Source organism: Mustelus asterias, chromosome 23 (assembly GCF_964213995.1).
Source record: "Mustelus asterias chromosome 23, sMusAst1.hap1.1, whole genome shotgun sequence".
NCBI classification, from domain to species: domain Eukaryota; kingdom Metazoa; phylum Chordata; class Chondrichthyes; order Carcharhiniformes; family Triakidae; genus Mustelus; species Mustelus asterias.
The window spans coordinates 35,148,092-35,168,481 of NC_135823.1; the positions used below are offsets into that span (position 1 = coordinate 35,148,092).

A 20,390-nucleotide genomic window follows, 5' to 3' on the forward strand; every position below is an offset into this window, starting at 1 on the left:
CACCATAGACTACTCTCCGGAATCGGTTGCATTCTTGGACACACGCATCTCCATTAAGGACGGTCACCTCAGCACCTCACTGTACCGCAAGCCCACGGATAACCTCACGATGCTCCACTTCTCCAGCTTCCACCCTAAACACGTTAAAGAAGCCATCCCCTACGGACAAGCCCTCCGTATACACAGGATCTGCTCGGATGAGGAGGATCGCAACAGACACCTCCAGACGCTGAAAGATGCCCTCATAAGAACAGGATATGGCGATCGACTCATTGATCAACAGTTCCAACGCGCCACAGCGAAAAACCGCACCGACCTCCTCAGAAAACAAACACGGGACACAGTGGACAGAGTACCCTTCGTTGTCCAGTACTTCCCCGGAGCGGAGAAGCTACGGCATCTCCTCCGGAGCCTTCAACATGTCATTGAAGACGACGAACATCTCGCCAAGGCCATCCCCACACCCCCACTTCTTGCCTTCAAACAACCGCACAACCTCAAAAAGACCATTGTTCGCAGCAAACTACCCAGCCTTCAGGAGAACAGTGACCATGACACCACACAACCCTGCCACAGCAACCTCTGCAAGACGTGCCGGATCATTGACACAGATGCCATCATCTCACGTGAGAACACCATCCACCAGGTACACGGTACATACTCTTGCAATTCGGCCAACGTTGTCTACCTGATACGCTGCAAGAAAGGATGTCCCGAGGCATGGTACATTGGGGAAACTATGCAGACGCTGCGACAACGGATGAATGAACACCGCTCGACAATCACCAGGCAAGACTGTTCTCTTCCTGTTGGGGAGCACTTCAGCGGTCACGGGCATTCGGCCTCTGATATTCGGGTAAGCGTTCTCCAAGGCGGCCTTCGCGACACACGACAGCGCAGAGTCGCTGAGCAGAAACTGATAGCCAAGTTCCGCACACACGAGGACGGCCTCAACTGGGATATTGGGTTCATGTCACACTATTTGTAACTCCCACAGTTGCGTGGACCTGCAGAGTTTCACTGGCTGTCTTGTCTGGAGACAATACACATCTTTTTAGCCTGTCTTGATGCTCTCTCCACTCACATTGTTTTGTTTCTTAAAGCCTTGATTAGTTGTAAGTATTCGCATTCCAACCATTATTCATGTAAATTGAGTCTGTGTCTTTATAAGCTCTGTTTGTGAACAGAATTCCCACTCACCTGAAGAAGGGGCTTAGAGCTCCGAAAGCTTGTGTGGCTTTTGCTACCAAATAAACCTGTTGGACTTTAACCTGGTGTTGTTAAACTTCTTACTGTTATAACAATATACACATGCACAATAGAAGGTCTAAGCTAGGAGTGTCTCCATGCTTCCCTTTATACGTCTCTGTCCAGTACAAGACTGCCCTCTAGAAACAGGTCATGGGTTTACATCAGAATGTGAGCAGTACTGTACCCAGTCCCACATTAACCCTATAATCAGACCCTTATTCTAAAGGAATAATGGGGGAGATTCTCCCAGCCCACTGCACTGCTCTAGCAGGCTCTCCTCTGGGCACCATGGCTTCCGCGTGTCTCCAGCCACCGGATTTCCAACGTTATCAGCTCCACGCTGGAAATTGGTGTGGGGCCGATTAAAATATTTAAATTTCCATCTGATTAGCGGGCCCGGGACTGAAGTCTCCAGGCCGGTTAGCCTCTTCCCCACCGCTCGCCCGCCTGCCCCTCACCGGCCAGGAGTGTTTCACACCAGCAGGAGTTTACAACAGCTCCCCGTTAACAGTGAGCTGGCGGCCCAACCCCGCTGGGGTGAAGGGAGGCCCAGGAGGCCCACCAGGAGGTCAGGGTTAAGGGCATTGCCAACCTGGCCCCCTGGCACTGCCCAAGGGGCAAAGTGGCAATATCCAGGGCACCTTGGCAAGGTGCCAAGGGGGTAGAGCCAGAGGGGAAGATCGGTGGAAGTGGGTGCTGCCACTCTGCATTTGGGATCGTAGGCAGAGGGAGGATGGACAGCGATCAGGGGATGGGGGGAAAAATTGGAGGGACAGCATTGCAGGGTCGGGAAGCTGGCAGTACAGGGCTACTGCGAACGTGCCAATCTCCACTATGACAGATCAGCGCATGCGCAGTGGCTTGCTCAGCACTATGCTACCAGCGTCTTCATTAGGAATAGGCTCCGCCCCCTGATTTTTATTGTGATTCATGCTGAGGCACTCTGAGATGCAGTGTGGGAGATTCATTTTGAAAACCTCACTAAAAAAACAACAGGATTTACTCCAGTTTTTATGCAAATTCGGCACTTAGAATTCTTTTGGGAGAATCCTGCTCAATATTTTAGGTTAATTAGAAGTGATGAAACTTGTTTTCCTCCCTGCACAGATGCTGTCTGATTTGCTGAGCACCTCCATTATTTTTTTCCTGAATGGCCCATCTTTACTATTATGTTCCCTTGTCCTGGATTCCCTCAAGAAAATACTCTCTCTCTACCTGCCAATATCTTGATCAGCTCATCCCTCAAGATTCTATCCTCAAAAAAAATACAAGGTCAGTTTTTGTAACCTGTTCTGATAATTCAAAAAGTTGCAATGAAAATGAAATGTGGACACTTTCCAATCTAACACAATCTCTCCCTGCTCCCACTATTGCCCAACCCATCTCCCAAGTACTACCTGTCCATCACCAGTGACAAGATGCAAACTAGCAACAGGAAACTAAAAAATTGTAAAAGAATGTTACAACTACTTAACCCCAAAGGTTTTTGCCCCCTCAAGTATAGCCAGATATTCTTCCATAGGAACATAGGAATTAGGAGCAGAAATAGGCAAATTCAGCCTTTCGAGCTTGCTCCGCCATTCAATCAGATCATGGCTGATCACTTCCTGGTCTTAAATCCCCCTCCCCACCTGTTTCCCCATATCTCTTTTTTAAAATTAGTAATATGTCTATCTCCTTCTTGAAATCATTCAGCAATTCAGACTCCACTGTGCTATGGGGCAGCGAGTTCCACGAATTCCCAAACACAGCACTCTATATTGCCCTCTTGCCAGCCTCTAGCATTCAGGATTTTGCATCCTTTCCTAAAGTGAGCATTATATCATATTTACCGCAGAGAAAGAAGCTATTTGGCCCAACAGGTCTATCCTGTTGCTCATGCAGCATAGAAACATTTCCCACCTCACTTATCTAATCTTAGCAGCCGAATCTTCTAGTCTTTTTTCCTTTATGTACTTTTATACATTCCCCCATAAATGCATCTATTCACCTCAACTATTCCATCAACTCTGACATCTCTTACCTGTTGCAAATATGAAAGTTTGGGTGCAGCTCCTTTGAGGTCCAAGTGCACGATTCTCATCACTGTAGTGCTACTATGCTTCTGTTGCCGTGCCTTTGGTTTTACCTCCATCTTTACCATGTCCTTTTCTTGCTGTTCATTTTGCTTTGTTTCATGCTCCATTTTTTGTTTAATCTCCATTTCTTGGTTATTTGCCTTTGCTCCTCCATATTTATTCCAAAAGCTACCTTTTGCAGGAGCATCCAATTGCATTTTTCTAAAACAGAGAGCCATTTATTGTCAATCAACAGAGTAATTTCAACACATTTTGCTATTGTAAGAGGTCTTCCAATCTAGGACGCTGGTGGGATTGAGGTTGGTGAAAGCAGTAGCTTAACCATTAAATTATAAATCTCCAGGTTCACCATTAAAGAACAGAAATGACTCAAATTAGGGTGATGGTAGAGGAGTATTAATGACGATGAGGAATGAGAAAGTAGTAATGTTAAAAAGATGATGGTTATTTCTTCAAGAATCATGATGAATACTCATTAATGTACTTTTTTTTCAATGATACAAGATTTTGTAAAACAGTAGGTCAGTTGCAGCCAGCAGAACAATTACCAGAATGGAGGGGTGAATCGACACTGATGGGAATTGAGAACAAGCTGGCAAGTTGATCAGTGGTTGGGAGAAACTTGACAGAGGAACAAAACACAAGGAACCTACGGGAACCTAAAAACAACATGGGAAAGTTAATAACTTGGAGAACATAGTAAAAGATTGTAATGAAAAACAAAAGTCACTGGGGAAAGGCCCAATGTTTTACAACAGTGACTACAGTTCAAAAAATACTTCACTGGTTGCAAAGTACTTTGAGATGTCCAGTGGTTATGGGTAGCACTATATAAATTCAAGTCCTTCTCTTTTTCCTTTCAATCTATGGAGGAAAGAGCTGGAGGCCCAAATTGATGGAGGCGAGTGAGAACAGAAACCAGTGTATCGCAAGCAGAAAACTCTGCCCTGTAATATGGTACAGGGCTGGAACACTGTCCATGGTACAAGCAAACAGAGCCACTGATTAACTAACACTTACCCTGTCTTGGAAATGCTGTTCCCATGAAGGTTCTCAGTAACCTATCTTCCAGTTGCAATTCTCATGAATAGCTCACTCAATGCCTCTGTGGGCTAGAAGCAGTAACAAAAAAACCTATCATGCTCTAGACTCACCTGCAGCCAGGCCTTGATCATGCCCAGGTCAAGCTGAATCTACACCTCATTTTGGGTTATTTTCTTAGAGGAAACACTCTCAAACCTGACCTCAACAACTTAGAAGGACAAGGACAATAGAGGCATGGGAACACCATCATCTCTAGGTTCCTTTTCAAGTCACACACCAACTTGACACTGACATATATTGGCTGTTCTTTTATTGTTGCTGAGTCAATACCTTGGAACTTCCTCCCTAACAGCACAGTCGAAGTATCTTCCCCACATAGACAGCAGCAATTCATGAAGTAGACCCACTACCCAGTTCTCAAAGATAACGGAGTGAACTATAAATGTTGCCTTTGCCAGTGACACCACATTCTGAAAATAAATTTAAAAAGAACTTACTTTAATATAGGAAACATCTTCAAGCCCACAACTACTACAATCAACAAAACCAGGAACCGCAACACATTCATGCTGTTTATCCGTGTCATGTCTATCTGTAATCCTGCAGGAAAGAGAAAACAAGATCATTAATGTTGATTTTTAAAACCTTTTAAATTAGCAGAACTTATTCCGCCTAAAATATAAACTTGCATTCATATAGTGCTCTAGCACAACTACAGGACATCTCAAAGTAGAAAGAGGGACCAGGTCTTGCACCAAGAATTCAAAGAGTTAGGCAATAGACTAAGGAGCAGGACCTCTTGGGTTATAATCTCTGGATTACTCCTAGTGCCTCGAGCTAGTGAGCATAGAAATAGGAGAATAGCACAGATGAATGCGTGGCTTAAGAGTTGGTGCAGGAGGGAGGGTTTTAAATTCCTGGACCACTGGGACCATTTTTGGGGAAGGTGGGACTTGTACAAGCGGGACAATTTACATCCAAACCAGAGCGGGATTAGCATCCTTGCTGGTGGGTTTGCTAGTGCTGTTGGGAAGAGTTTAAACTAGTTTGGCAGGGGGAGGGGGACCCAAAATGTTAGCAGAATAGGGACACAGTATAACATAGAAAAGCAATCAGGTCAGAAGGAATACAGCGGTAGTAGGTTTCAAGGGAGTAAGACAAGGTTGGAGGGCCTCCACCTTAATGCCAGGAGTATTAAAGATAAAACAGATGAGTTAAGGGCAAGGACTGACACGTGTAATGATGATATAATAGCCACAGAGACATGATTGAGTGAGGGGCAGGATTGGCAGCTCAATGTCCTGGGATATAGAATCTTCAGGTGAGATAGAGGAGGGCTAAAAGAGGAGGAGACATTGCATTATTAGTTAAGGAGGCAATTACTGCAGTAAGGAGAGATTATATCTTGGAGGGGCTATCAAATGAAGCTTAATGGGTAGAGCTTTGGAATAAAAAAGGGACAGCTACGTTGCTAGGTATTTATTATAGACCCCCAGTGGGAAATTGAGGAACAAATATGTGCGCAATTCGCAGAGGGATGTAAAAATAAGAGGTGCATAATTAAATTAGGTGATTTCAACTTTCCTAACATTAATTGGGATAGCCATCATGTTAAGGGCTTAGATGGAGTAGAGTTCTTAAAATGTATACAACTTCTTCGATCAATACGTAGAGGATCCAACAAGGGAAGGAGCTGTGCTGGACCTAATTCTGAGGAATGAAGTCAGACAAGTGGTTGATGTGTTGGTGGGGGAGCATTTTGGTGATAGCAACCACAACATGATTCAATTCAAATTTGTTATGGACAAAGAAATTGACAAGCTGCAGAAAAAGGTTTTGTATTGGGGGAGAGTAGATTTTAACAAAATTAAGACAGGATCTGGCCAAGGTAGACTGGAATGAGTTACTTGTGGGGAAATCTACAGAAGAACAGTGGAGAGTGTTCAAAGATGAAATGGGGAGGGTACAGGCCCAACATGTTCCCTCTAGGGTAATAGGAAGGTGTAACAAATCCAGAGAACCATGGATAACCAGAGGCATTCAGGATACAGTGAGATGGAAAAGAGGCTTTTAACAAGTATAAGGGGAGTAAGTCTGCGGAGGCATTAGTGGAGCACAGAAAGTGCAGGATGGAGCTTAAGAAATCAGTAGGAGTGCAAAGAGGGGATATGAGAAAGCTCTGGCTCGTAAAAGTAGGGAAAATCCTAAGATATTCTATAAGTATGTCAATGGGAAGAGGATAAGCAGGGAAAGAGTAGGGCCTGTTAGGGACCAAGAGGGAAATTGGTGGAGGCAGAGGACATTGGTAGGGTATTAAATGAATATTTCACATCTGTCTTCACCCATGAGAATGAGGAGGTAGTTATGGAACTCAGGGAGAGAGACTCGAGAAAATCATAGGGAGTGATAACGTATTGGCAGGCTTAAAAATGGACAAATCCCCACGTCCGGATGAATTGTGTCCCAGGCTGCTGTGGGAGGCAAGGGAGGAAATTGCAGGGGCTCTGACCCAAATTTTTAATTCCTCCCTGGCTCCCGGGGAGATGCCAGAGGACTGGAGAGCAGCTAATGTGGTCCCACTATTTAAGAAAGGTTGTAGAGACAAGCCAGGGAACTACAGACCAGTGAGTCTCATGTCTGTGGTTGGGAAACTACTGGAGAAGATTCTGAAGGAAAGAATCTATCTCCATTTGGAGAGGCAAGGTTTGATCAGGGATAGTCAGCATGGTTTTGTCAGAGGGAGGTCATGCCTAACAAATTTGATTGAATTTTTTGAGCATGTAACCAAGTGTGTGGATAAGGGTTGTGTGGTTGATGTAGTTTACATGGATTTCAGCAAAGCCTTTGACAAAGTCCCACATGGGAGACTTATTAAGAAGGCTCATGCACATGGGATACAGGGTGATCTGATAAGGTGGATACATAATTGGTTTAGTAGTAGGAGACAGAGGGTGGTCACAGACGGCTGCTTTAGTGACTGAAGGCCAGTGACCTGTGGCGTACCACAGGGATCCTTGCTGGGTCCCCTGTTGTTTGTCATTTATATAAATGACATAGATGACTACGTGGGAGTAGGATCAGTAAGTTTGCCAATGACACAAAGTTTGGCTGGGTGGTTAACAGTGAGGTTGAGTGTCTTGGGTTACAGGAAGATATAGATGAGATGGTCAAATGGGCAGATAAGTGGCAGATAGAATTTAGCCCCGATAAGCGTGAGGTGATGCACTTTGGAAGGAGTAATTTGACAAGGAAGTATACTATGAAAGGTCTGACACTGGGAAGTTCTGAAGAACAAAGGGACCTTGGTGTGTTTGTCCATAGATCTCTGAAGGCAGAAAGGCAGGTAAATAGGGTGGTGAAAAAAGCATATGGCACACTCGCCTTTATCAATCAAGGTATAGATTACAAAAGCAGAGAAGTCATGATGAAGTTTTATAGAAATTTGGTGAGGCCACAGCTGGGGTACTGTGTGCAGTTCTAGTCGCCACATTATAGGAAGGACATGAACGCTTTGGAGGGGGTGCAGAGGAGATTCACTATGATGTTGCCTGGAATGGAACATTTAAGTTATAAAGAGAGGTTGGATAGGCTTGGACTATTTTCTCTGGAGCAGAGAAGACCAAAGGGTGACCTGATTGAGGTGTTCAAGATTATGAGAAGCATGGACAGGGTGGATAGGGAGCAGCTGTTCCCCTTAGTTGAAGGGTCAATTACGAGGGTTCACAAGTTAAAAGTGAGGGGTGGGAGGTTTGGGGGGGATTTGAGGAAAAACATTTTTACCCAGAGGATGGTGATGGTTTGGAATGCATTGCCTGGGAGAGTGGTGGAGGCGGGATGCCTCACATCCTTTAAAAAGTACCTGGATGTGTACTTGGCATGCCATAACATTCAAGGCTATGGGCCAAGTGTTGGCAAGTGGGATTAGGTGGACAGGTCAGGGCCTTTCATGCGTTGGTGCAGATTCGATGGGCCAAAGGGCCTCTTCTGCACTGTAGGTTTCTGTGATTGTGTGAAAATGCTTCGCAGCCAATTAAATACGTTTGAAGTTTTGTAACGTGTGGAAAGCAAAATTTGTGCAAAGTAAGGTCCCATAAAATGCAATGTGGTGAGTAATCACTTATCCCATCTGAGTAGTACTATCGCCACCAATTAAAACAAACCATTTTCCATTTTCACAAATATCAATTTCAAAATTGCCACTGATAGTATCTTAAGTGCTCAGTTTAATTTGGGCAGAAGCAACAGATTACTCATTCACAACTCTTTCAGTTGCACTAAACAAGTAAAAACACTTCTAACTGTTAACTTACGTTAGTATATTTTATAACCCCCTCTTAAGTGGTATGTGGTTGCAAATTTTAATTAATTTAAATAATGTAAATCAGAGTGAATCAATACAGGAGGTATATTCCTGCCATTTACTAAAATAATGCTATCATGCTATATTGATAGCTATTTGCTCGTACAGAATTTGAATATTGCAGCGAAAAGAGATATCAAAGTTTTTGGTCTTGCTCTCATCAGACACTGCAAGAATTCCAGTATAAAGGGAAAACAACAATTTATACTGCATGAAACAAGAATGCTGACTGGTTGGCAAACGGACTTTGATTGGTAGAGATTTTCTACCCTACTTCAGCTCTGAAGAAGTCATACAGATTCAAAACATTAATTCTGTTTGTTTCTCCATAGATGCTGCTGAATTTATCCAACATTTTCTGTTTTTATTTCAGATTTCCAGCATCCGCGGTATTTTTCTTTTATCTTGGCAGTTATTTATCAGTCACCTGTCTGTGACTGTCGGTTATCTGACAGGTGATTGATAGATAGCCATTCTCCATGGCTATAAGACTACAAGACATAGGAGCAGAATTAGGCCACTTGGCCCATCGAGTCTGCTCCGCCATTCAATCATGGCTGATGTTTTTCTCATTCCCATTCTCCTGCCTTTTCCCCATAACCCCTGACCCCCTTATTAATCAAGAACCAAGATGGCAACATCTCTACTAATCAGAGCCCACTTGCCAACAAATCAGCATTCTCTTCTCATATAGTATATTTGTTGTTTTCCCCTTATACTGTATTCTTGCCAGGTGTATTGGTGAGTGCAAAGCCAAAGGCTTTGATAACTCTTTTTTTCAGCAATATCCATGTTATGTTGATCGTAATGGGCAATCATTATAACATGATTGCCTATAACATCACAACAGTGCCTGCTATAAGCGGTGGGAACTAAATTAACTGAAAGCTGAGCACTTCCATTGAAAAGATGCCGTGAGGCCTTTTAAAACAACCTGACCAAGACTTTGGTTAACAATGGGATTGACAAACTACCGAAATGCAAGAAGCACATTTGTCCCACAAATCCTTTTGTAGAGTATAGTCAGCCAACACTTTCTTCATGTTGCCTTCAACTGGAAGCAGTACAAAAGGAGCTTTTTAAAAGAAAAAATGCATCCACAACAGCAATGTGAAGTAGGTGGATTGCTGGCACTTTAGAATTCAGTTATAAAATAGAATACAAATGGGCATATTCCTCATGTAGAGTCATAGAAGTTGGCATCGGTACAGGTGAAGTGCTACTGTGTTGCCATGTGTTAGGACAATTTCTTCTATGAGGGACTATTCCACTATTGGCAGGGAAAGGGGACAGATAAAATGAGGCAATGTGGTACTGTCTTATCTTAGTTGGAAATGTTGCTTGAGTCTGTATGTGGTGTCACTGTCTACCCATGAAAATGGTAAACAAGAGTAATTCAACCGCTTCCCAGAAATGCTCTGATTACGGGTAAGGGACATTGGCCCAAAAGTCTGCCAATAGTGATCTGACTCTAAGAAACAGATATCTGTAGGCACAACCCAAGCTCTGAAATGGCCCTTCTAAACCTCTCTAACTTTAAGACACTGTTTAAAACCTAGATCTTTGACCGAGTGTTTGGTCAGCTACTCAAATGTATCCTCCTTTACATCTGTGTCAAATTCTGTCTGGTAACCATAAGAACTAGCAGAATTAGGCCATTTGGCCCATTGGGTTTGCTCTGCTTTTTCAATCATGGCTGATAAGTTTCTCAACCTCATTCTTCTGCCTTTTCCCCATAACCTTTGATCCCCTTGCCAATCAAGAACCTATCTATCTGTCTTAAATACACAAATGACCTGGCCTCCACAGCCTTCTGTGAAGATGAATTCCATTGATTCACCACCCTCTGTCTGAAGAAATTCCTCCTCATCTCAGTTCTACAGGGTCATCCTTTTACTCTGTGGCTGTGTCCTCAGATCCTAGTCTCTCCTACTAATGAAAACATCTTCCCCATGTCCACTCTACCCAGGCCTGTCAATATTCTGTAAGTTTCAATGAGATCCCCTCTCATTCTTCTAAAGTCCATCAAGTACAGACCCAGAGTCCCTCAAATGCTTCTCATCCATCAAGCTTTTCATTCCCGGGATCATTCTCGTGAACCTCCTCTGGACCCTCTCCAAGGCCAGCACATCCTTCCTTAGATACGGGATCCAAAATTGCTCACAATATTCCAAATGTGGTCTGATCAGAGCCTTATAAAGCCTCAGCAGTACATCCCTGCTTTTATATTCTTCCTCTCGAAATGAATGCTAACATTGCATTTGCCTTCCTAACTACCAATTCAACCTGCAAGTTAACCTTAAGAGAATCCTGAACTAGGACTCCCAAGTCCCTTTGCACTTCTGATTTCTGAATTCTCTCCCCATTTAGAAAATAATCTACGCCTCTATTCCTTCCAAAGTGCATAACCTCACATTTTTTCACTTTGTATTCCATCTGCCACTTCTTTGCCTACTCTCCTAACCGGTCTTGGGGCATTTTACTATGTTATAGTTATATATTTGCTATTGAAACAGTAAAGAAATTCATCCCTATTCTATTTCAATCTGAATCCCCTCTGAAGAGACCTAGCATGTCATTCCGCTATTAATGACTATGGCAATTGAATAGGAAGTAATGTCTCCCTCACATTTCTGTGAGCAAATAAAAAGGTTAAGCACAAAAAAGAAACAAATGTGGACAGATCATTAATTTCATGACGTGTTGCCAATATTTGTGTACTCTGCAGTTAGAAAGAATAAATATACCAGAGTTCAGCCTCAATGACTCAGCCACTCTGTCACAGGGCTGGAGTGGAAGCTTGGTTTCCCTCAATTTATAAACAATAGCCATCACTCTTACGCTAAGAATCTAGAACCTTGTGGAATCCAGCTCAACCAGATGGTGCAGATTTAGCTAGGGCATGACTCAAGGTGTGGCGAAGCCGACAGGTCACAAATGACCTGTTTGTGAACAGAACTCCCACTTACCTGACGAAGGAGCAGCGCTCCGAAAGCTAGCGGCTTTTGCCACGAAATAAACCTCTTCGACTTTAACCTGGTGTTATGAGACTTCTTACTATCACTCAAGGTGACAGACATTTCCAAATACTGAGAAACTCTGGCCTCTAAGCTCAATGCTAACATTTGTGAGCTAAGAATTGAACTATTGAATTGCTACCAGTGTTTTCAAGATGGCCAGTATTTACAGTTACATAAAGAACTGCCAAACAATCATTCCTTCTTGCTTGTCATGTACTGTACAAATACAAGAAGCAAAACCTTTACAGATGAATTATATACTGTACCAACTGCAGCCATTCAAGACCCACCATCTCAAGGGCAGCTAGAATCAGACAATAAATGTTGATCTTTCCAGCGACACACACATCTCAAGAATGAATTTTGTAAAATGCTTATCTTTATATCTTCAAACAAAAACAAGGGGATAGACTTTCCGTTTGTGGCCTGTCATTGTAGATTGGCCATCCTTCGTAGATTACTTATTTTCAAATTGCATAATGTTTGGCCAAAACGCCAGGGAGAAACTCCCTTCTCTTCAGATAGTATCATGGGATATTTTATGTCCACTGAAGAGGGCAGAACGTCAATTCAATGTCTCATAAGAAACATGGCACTTCCAAGAGTATGTGCTGGTCACATGCCCGGCCTCTAAGTAACATCTTTCACAACCGAATTCTTAGACTAATAGGCACCAAGAAGTCACGGCCTCTCCACAACTCCCATTTCCCCCTATTCCATTAAAACACACGCGTGTAGTAAACGGCACGTCATTAATGCAGTGTGAAAACAAATATCATATTACAATTAAGAGAAATCTTTAATTTGAACTTGCAGAGGCCCTATATTAAACTGGACAGCCTTTGGCACAGCATCCATACTCTGTGTGTTAATCCACTCTGCCAAGGTCAATATCTCAATACAATAAAACATATGTTCAGCAGAGCAGAAAAAACTACTCCGGCCAACCTGCGTTGTGCGGGGCATCCAGATATCCAAATCCAATGGCACACACACACATCCGGCTCACTATCAATTCAGACTGCAGATAATATCTGCTGACACCCCCGCCTCCCATCCTTGCCCCAATTTCCAATGTTTTTCTGAACTCATAAGAAAATTGGGGAAAAATCAAATGCCTCCGCGATGTTTCTCCTGGCAGCTGCGCTCGGGGGGGGGGGGGGGGATGTTTAAACCCTGGGAGAGGCAGGACATTGCTTTGGGGTTGACACCTTGTCACCGTTGGGACTGATCCCGCCGAGGGGCAAGTTGTGAATCTGGAGTCGGCAAAATATCATCTCCTTGTAATGTGCCAGGAACCCCCATGGTGGCTCTTGGTTGTTCAGCATTAAGGCAGTGAGTTATTCAGTAATTTGGGGGTGGGGGGGGACCCCGGCTGAGGAGTTTGAGCCACTCGGATCTTTGCGAGACTCTAATCACGGTGGGCCGAATGGCCTCCTTCTGCGCCGGAATAATTCTGTGATTCTGCTCCGATCTTCTACCCCCGTTCCCCAAATACTCACCTCGCCCTCGCCCCCGCCGCTCAGGTATCGCCGCTCGTCGGTTCCGTGTCGACCAATTTTGTCCTTCCTTTCCGCCTCCAACAGCCCATTTAAAGCGAGTCGTTCAGTTTCCCGCTCTGTTTCAGCTCCAGCTTCGGTCTCCCTCCTGAGCTCCCTGCCTTGAGACAGCCGCTCATAGCATCCCCCACCCCCAAAAGCTCCAGCTGGCATTTACCGTCCTGGGACCTAAATTCCTCCTACCTGCCTTAAAGCGACAGTGGCTTATCCAGTAGGCCCGTTACAAAATGTATATTGTAAATTTTCAATGCAGAAAAATTCTAATTTATAATATATTATTTGCTCTCTACATATTTAAACTAGATAAAATCTAAAAGCCACAAAATAACCCCTTATTTCAGTGAATGGGTGAGCATTTTCACCCTGTGGTCATCTAAACTGTGGAGATCACTCAATCTTAGATTCTACCTTGAAATACTTGTGTGTATGTGGAGAGTCTCTTGAAATGTATATGTTTGTGATAAAGTACCGTTGCTCAAGGACTGGTTCTCCTATTTAAAATAAATAAAATAGCCTGAGCAAATAGACTAAGGGATAAATTAAGGGGCAGCCCCTTAAAGGTTTGCTGCCTAAAACAAAACGCAAATCACAAATGAAACCTAAAACGTTAGACCAATGTTTAGACCATTCTAATGTACTTCACATGATTTTACTGTTGGACTATTATAAGTAAATAAGTAAAAATGTACAATTTCAATTTATTTACAAAGGGGATAAACTTCCTCTGATACAGAAAGGAAGAATGCTGGATGTCCCAAAGTGCTTCCAGGCCAAGTAATTACATTTAAATGGTTGTCCCTATTGTACTGTAACACAACAGCAAGGTTTGACATAGAACATTGAGATAACTGACTAGATATATTTTTGTGACGTTGATTGAAGGATAAGCCAAGAGAACCTCCCCCCCCCCCCCCCCTCCCTCCCTGTTCTTGTAAAGTCATGATGTGGAGATGCCGGCGTTGGACTGGGGTAAGCACAGGAAGAGGTCTCACAACACCAGGTTAAAGTCCAACAGGTTTATTTGGTAGCAAATACCATAAGCTTTCGGAGCACAGCTCCTTCGTCAGATGGAGTGGATATCTGTTCTCAAACAGTGCAAACAGACACAGAAATCAAATTACAGAATACTGATTAGAATGCAAATCTCTACAGCCAGCCAGGTCTTAAATGTACAGTTGTCTGTACATTTTTTCTATGTAAAAAATGTTTTCTATGGTGCACCTGTAAAAGTTGGTGAGAGTCGTAGCGGACGTGCCAAATTTCATTAGTCTTCAGAGAAAGTAGAGGCATTGGTGGCTTTCTTAACTATAGCGTTGGCATGGGGTGATCAGGACAGGTTGTTGGTGATCTGGACACCTAAAAACTTGAAGCTCTCGACCATTTCTACTTCGAACCCATTGATGTAGTAGATAGGGGCATGTCCTCCACTACGCTTCCTGAAGTCAATGACTATCTCCTTCGTATGTGTTCACTTGATCCTGAATTCAGTGCAGTTTGTATTCACTTGGTCCTGCATTCGGTGCAGTTTGTGTTTGCTTGGTCCTGCATTTGGTGCAGTGTGTGTTTGCTTGGTCCTGCATTCAAAGCAGTTTGTGTTAGCTTGGTTCTGAATTCAGTGCAGTTTGTGTTAGCTTGGTTCTGAATTCAGTGCAGTTCGTGTTAGTTTGGTTCTAAATTCAGTGCAGTTTGTGTTCACTTGGTTCTGAATTCAGTGCAGTTTGTGTTCACTTGGTCCTGCATTCAGTGCAGTTTGTGTTCACTTGGTTCTGAATTCAGTGCAGTTTGTGTTCACTTGGTTCTGAATTCAGTGCAGTTTGTGTTCACTTGGTCCTGCATTCAGTGCAGTTTGTGTTAGCTTGGTTCTGATTTCAGTGCAGTTTGTATTCACTTGGTTCTGAATTCAGTGCAGTTTGTGTTCACTTGGTTCTGAATTCAGTGCAGTTTGTGTTCACTTGGTCCTGCATTCAGTGCAGTTCGTGTTAGTTTGGTTCTGAATTCAGTGCAGTTTTTTCTGAATTCAGTGCAGTTTCTGTTCACTTGGTTCTGAATTCAGTGCAGTTTGTGTTCACTTGGTTCTGCATTCAGTGCAGTTCGTGTTAGTTTGGTTCTGAATTCAGTGCAGTTTGTGTTCACTTGGTTCTGAATTCAGTGCAGTTTGTGTTCACTTGGTCCTGCATTCAGTGCAGTTTGTGTTCACTTGGTCCTGCATTCAGTGCAGTTTGTGTTCACTTGGTCCTGCATTCAGTGCAGTTCGTGTTAGTTTGGTTCTGAATTCAGTGCAGTTTGTGTTCACTTGGTTCTGAATTCAGTGCAGTTTGTGTTCACTTGGTCCTGCATTCAGTGCAGTTTGTGTTAGCTTGGTTCTGAATTCAGTGCAGTTTGTATTCACTTGGTTCTGAATTCAGTGCAGTTTGTGTTCACTTGGTTCTGAATTCAGTGCAGTTTGTGTTCACTTGGTTCTGAATTCAGTGCAGTTTGTATTCACTTGGTTCTGAATTCAGTGCAGTTTGTGTTCACTTGGTTCTGAATTCAGTGCAGTTTGTGTTCACTTGGTCCTGCATTCAGTGCAGTTCGTGTTCGTTTGGTTCTGAATTCAGTGCAGTTTGTGTTCACTTGGTTCTGAATTCAGTGCAGTTTGTGTTCACTTGGTTCTGCTTTTGGTGCAGTTTGTGTTCGCTTTGTTGTGAATTCAGTGCAGTATGTGTTCACTTAGTCTTGCATTCAGTGCAGTTTGTGTTAGCTTGGTTCTGAATTCAGTGCAGTTTGTGTTCACTTGGTTCTGAATTCAGTGCAGTTTGTGTTCACTTGGTTCTGAATTCAGTGCAGTTTGTGTTCACTTGGTTCTGCTTTTGGTGCAGTTTGTGTTCGCTTGGTTGTGAATTCAGTGCAGTTTGTGTTCGCTTGGTTGTGAATTCAGTGCAGTTTGTGTTCACTTGGTTCTGAATTCAGTGCAGTTTGTGTTCACTTGGTTCTGAATTCAGTGCAGTTTGTGTTCACTTGGTTCTGAATTCAGTGCAGTTTGTGTTCACTTGGTTCTGCTTTTGGTGCAGTTTGTGTTTGCTTGGATCTGAAATCAGTGCAGTTTGTGTTCGCTTAGTCTTGCATTCAGTGCAGTTTGTGTTCACTTGGTTTTGCATTTGGGGATGTTTTTGTCCGCTCGGTCCTGCAGGACGACATTACATTTTCATATAGCACATGGAAAGCACTTTCAGGTGAGGCAGGCAGAAAATCAACAACAGGAAGGTGAGAAGCATTTGTCCGAGTTTTTAATTTGCAGGGTGTTATTTCCTCATGTCTTGGCAGGGAATTGACTTTGATGAGAAGAAAAAGCACCAGTTGATGGCTGTTTCACTTTTCCCTGGTACACAATGATTGAGAAGTTACTGCACTTGAAGAGTTGCAAAGGGAAATCACTTTGTGTTGTGAAGGAGCCTCAGGGGATCCTGGTTTTCACCCTTGAAAATCTGGTCACCTCAGGAATATTCTCCATTTGCTTGGATGAGTGTAGCTCATATAGTAATGAAATTCAACACTGTGATAACCCCCATGATCTGCATGGGGAATCATTAATTGACCTCCCAGTTGGGCTCATTGAATACGAACTCCCTGGGGATTGGTAATTAACCAATCAGGTAGAGCTCATTTAACGAGCCCTGTATAAAGCAAGATCATGAGAGGGTCCATTAACCTTTTAGTCCTGGTTGAGACTCTGCTGTGTTCACCACAGGATTGTGGTATTGTTTATTTTCATTTTGTGTAATAAAAGCACGTTTCCTTCACAGTTGACTCCTGGAATTATTATAAACACCAGAGAGGGCAAAGCAGCCCACTTGATTGGCACCCCATCTACCACGTTAAACAATTACTGCCTCTATCAATGGTGCACAGTGGTTGCAGTATGCACCATCTACAACAAGGAGGTGGGAGGGATAGAGGTCTAAGCCGGCACCCACCTTCGTCAATATCCAGCAGGGACTGGGGGAGGGGTCAATATCTGGTGAGGGGAGGGGTTAGTTATATTAAAATCTATGCAAATTCATGTAAAGCAGCTTCTTGCCAGTTTTGCTCATGAACCTGATGACATCACTGGTGAGAGGTGAGGAAGTTCTCACCCAAGAGAGCTGCGACTTCTGGATCTTGAGCCCCCGCCGGCATTCACTTGGACAGCGAACATGGGCTCAAGGTCGCTCCCATAATTCCAAATGTGGTTTCACCAACACTCTGTAGTGAAATGTCCCTACTTTTGTATTACATTTCATATATCTTCCTGATCACTTGCTGTACCTGCTTACTGACTTTTTGTGATTCAAGTACATGGACACACAGGATCATATACCAGGATCCCCCATATCACAGAGTTCTGCAATCACATTCATTTTAAATAGTATACTGTTTTTCTATTCTTCCTGCCAAAGTCGATTAGTTCATATTTTCCGACATAGTTCATCTGCCAAATTTTTGCCTACTCACTTAATCTACCTGTATCCCTTTGCAGGCTCCCAAGGTCCTCTTCAAAACTTACGTCCCTACCTATCTGTCTGTCATAAGCATATTTATCAGGAAATGGAAGGGAGGGAATCAAGAAAATAACAATCACTTGGGAAGTGGTACTGAGCAAATTGTTGGAGCTACCAGCTGAGAAGTCTCCAGATCCTGATTGACTTAATTTGAGGGTCTTAAAAGAAGTGGCCTGTGAGATAGTTGAAGCATTAATTTTAATTTTCCAAAACTCCTTAGATTCCAGGAAGGTTCCGTTGGATTGGAAAGTAGCAAGTGTAACTCCTTTGTTCGAAAAGGGAGAGTGGCAAAAAGCAGGAAACTACAGGCCAGTTAGCTTAACATCTGTCAAAGGGAAATGTTAGAAGCTATTATTAAAGACACTAAAGCAGGGCACATAGATAAGTTTAAAGTAATCAGGCAAGAGTTCACATGGTTTTGTGAGGCGGAAATCATGTTTAACTGATTTAGAATCATAGAATCATAATGACAAATGCGAGGTTATTCACTATGGAAGAAATAATAGCAAATTGGATTATTATCTAAATAGAAAAAAATTACAACATGCTACTGTGCAAAGGGACCTGGAGGTCCTTGTGCATGTGACGCAAAAACCCAGTCTGCAGGTGCAACAGGTGATCAAGAAGCCAAATGGGATGTTGGCCTATATCGCAAGGGGGATAGAATATAAAAGCAGAGATGTCTTGCTGCATCTGTACAGGGCATTGGTGAGGCCGCAGCTGGAATACTGTGTGCAGTATTGGTCCCCTTATTTGCGGAAGGATATATTGGCCTTGGAGGGAGTGCAGAGAAGGTTCACCAGGTTGATACCAGAGATGAGGCGTGTTGATTATGAGGAGAGACTGAGCAGATTGGGTTTGTACTCATTGGAATTTAGAAGGCTGAGGGGGGATCTTATAGAGACCTATAAGATAATGAAGGGGCTGGATAGAGTAGAGGTGGAGAGATTCTTTCCACTTAGAAAGGAAGCTAGAACTAGAGGGCACAGCCTCAAAATAAAGGGGGGCCAGTTTAGGACAGAGTTGAGGAGGAACTTCTTCTCTCAGAGGGTGGTGAATCTCTGGAATTCTCTGCCCACTGAAGTGGTGGAGGCTACCTTGTTGAATATGTTTAAATCACAGATAGATGGATTCCTGATCGGCAAGGGAATTAGGGGTTATGGGGATCAGGCGGGTAAGTGGAACTGATCCACTTCAGATCAGCCATGATCTTATTGAATGGCGGGGCAGGCTCGAGGGGCTAGATGACCTACTCCTGCTCCTATTTCTTATGTTCTTAACAGCCCGGAGACAGGTCCTTCAGCCCAAACTGGGCCATGCCGACCAAAGTACCCATTTAAGCTAACACCATTTGCCTGCATTTGGCCCATATCCCTCTAAACCTTTTCTATCCATGTATCTGTCCAAATGCCTTTTATTGGATTTATAGGAGTTGTTTGAAAAATATATGTAATGAATAAAGCGGAAATGGTGGATGTACTACACTTAGATGTCTAGAAGGCATTTGATAAGGTGCCACATCAAAGGTTACTGTGGAAAATAAAATGTAGGTGTAGGGGGCAATATATTGAAAATCTGATAGAAGATTGACTGGCTCACAGGAAACACAGAGAAGACATAAATGGGTCATTTTCTGGTTGGTAAGATGTAATAAGTGGTGTGCCACAAGGATCAGTACTGGGGCCTCAACTTTTTACAGTTTATATAAATGTTTTGAACGAAGGGACCAAAGATATGGTTGCTAAATTTGCTGATGGTACAAAGATAGATAGAAAAGTAAGTCGTGAAGAGGGCATAAGGAGGCTACAAAGGGATATAGATAGGTTGAGTGACTAGATAAAGACCTAGCAAATAGAGTCTGATATGGGAAAATGTGAAATTGTCCTTTTCAGCAGGAAGAATGAAAAAGAAACATACTATCTAAATGATGAGAGATTGCAGAGCCCTGGATGCAGAAGGATCTGGGTATTCTAGTGCATGAATCCTAACAGGTTAGTATGCAGGTACAGCAAGGATTTAGGAAAGTAATAGAATGTTATTGTTTATTCCGAAGGGGAAGAAATACAAAAGTAAGGAGGTTATGCTTCAGTTATACAGAACACTGGTGAGACAACATCTGGAATACTGGTCTCCTTATTTAAGCAAGGATATAAATGCATTGGAAGCAGTCCAGAAAGGTTTACTAAACTAATACCAGGAATGGGTGGGTTGTCTTATGAAGAAAAGTTGGATAGGCTAGGCTTGTATCCGTTGGAGTTTAGAAGATTAAGAAGCAACTTGACTGAACATATAAGATCCTGAGGAGTATTGACAGGATGAATGTGGAAAGGATGGTTTCTCTTTTGGGAAAATCTAGAACTAGGAGTCACTGTTTAAAAATAAGGAGTCATCCATTTAAGCCAGAGATGAGGAGAATTATTTTCTTTCAGAGGGCAGTGAGTCTTTGGAACAAAAGGTGGTGGAAGCAGAGTCTTTGAATATCTTTAAGGTGGAACTAAATAGATTCTTGATAAGCAAGGCGTAAAAGGTTATCATGAGAATTATGAAGTTCAGATTACAAT

General features: G+C 43.0%; 2 protein-coding genes across 6 annotated transcripts in view; one reads left to right on the top strand and one right to left on the bottom strand.

Moving 5' to 3' along the window:
* LOC144510628 (hexosaminidase D-like) overlaps positions 1–13,425 on the bottom strand; it is a 55,131-nt gene extending 41,706 nt beyond the window's left edge. For 2 of the 4 annotated variants that reach the window (XM_078240242.1, XM_078240241.1), the window contains exons 1-3: positions 13,256–13,425; positions 4,871–4,973; positions 3,275–3,530 (exon numbers count right to left, since the gene is read on the bottom strand). In XM_078240242.1, the coding sequence (XP_078096368.1) occupies positions 3,275–3,530; positions 4,871–4,959 (345 nt within the window). In that variant the 5' untranslated portion in view covers positions 4,960–4,973; positions 13,256–13,425. Of the gene's footprint in view, positions 1–3,274; positions 3,531–4,870; positions 4,974–12,701 lie in introns of all 4 variants that reach the window. The other 2 variants (XM_078240243.1, XM_078240240.1) reach the window with 2 other exon arrangements.
* Positions 12,941–20,390, top strand: part of mlst8 (MTOR associated protein, LST8 homolog (S. cerevisiae)) — a 35,256-nt gene continuing 27,806 nt past the window's right edge. Inside the window, exon 1 of one of the 2 annotated variants that reach the window (XM_078240269.1) lies at positions 12,941–13,088. The gene's annotated coding sequence lies outside the window, so the exon portion shown is untranslated. The remainder of the gene's footprint in view (positions 13,089–20,390) is intronic. The other variant, XM_078240268.1, reaches the window with a different exon arrangement.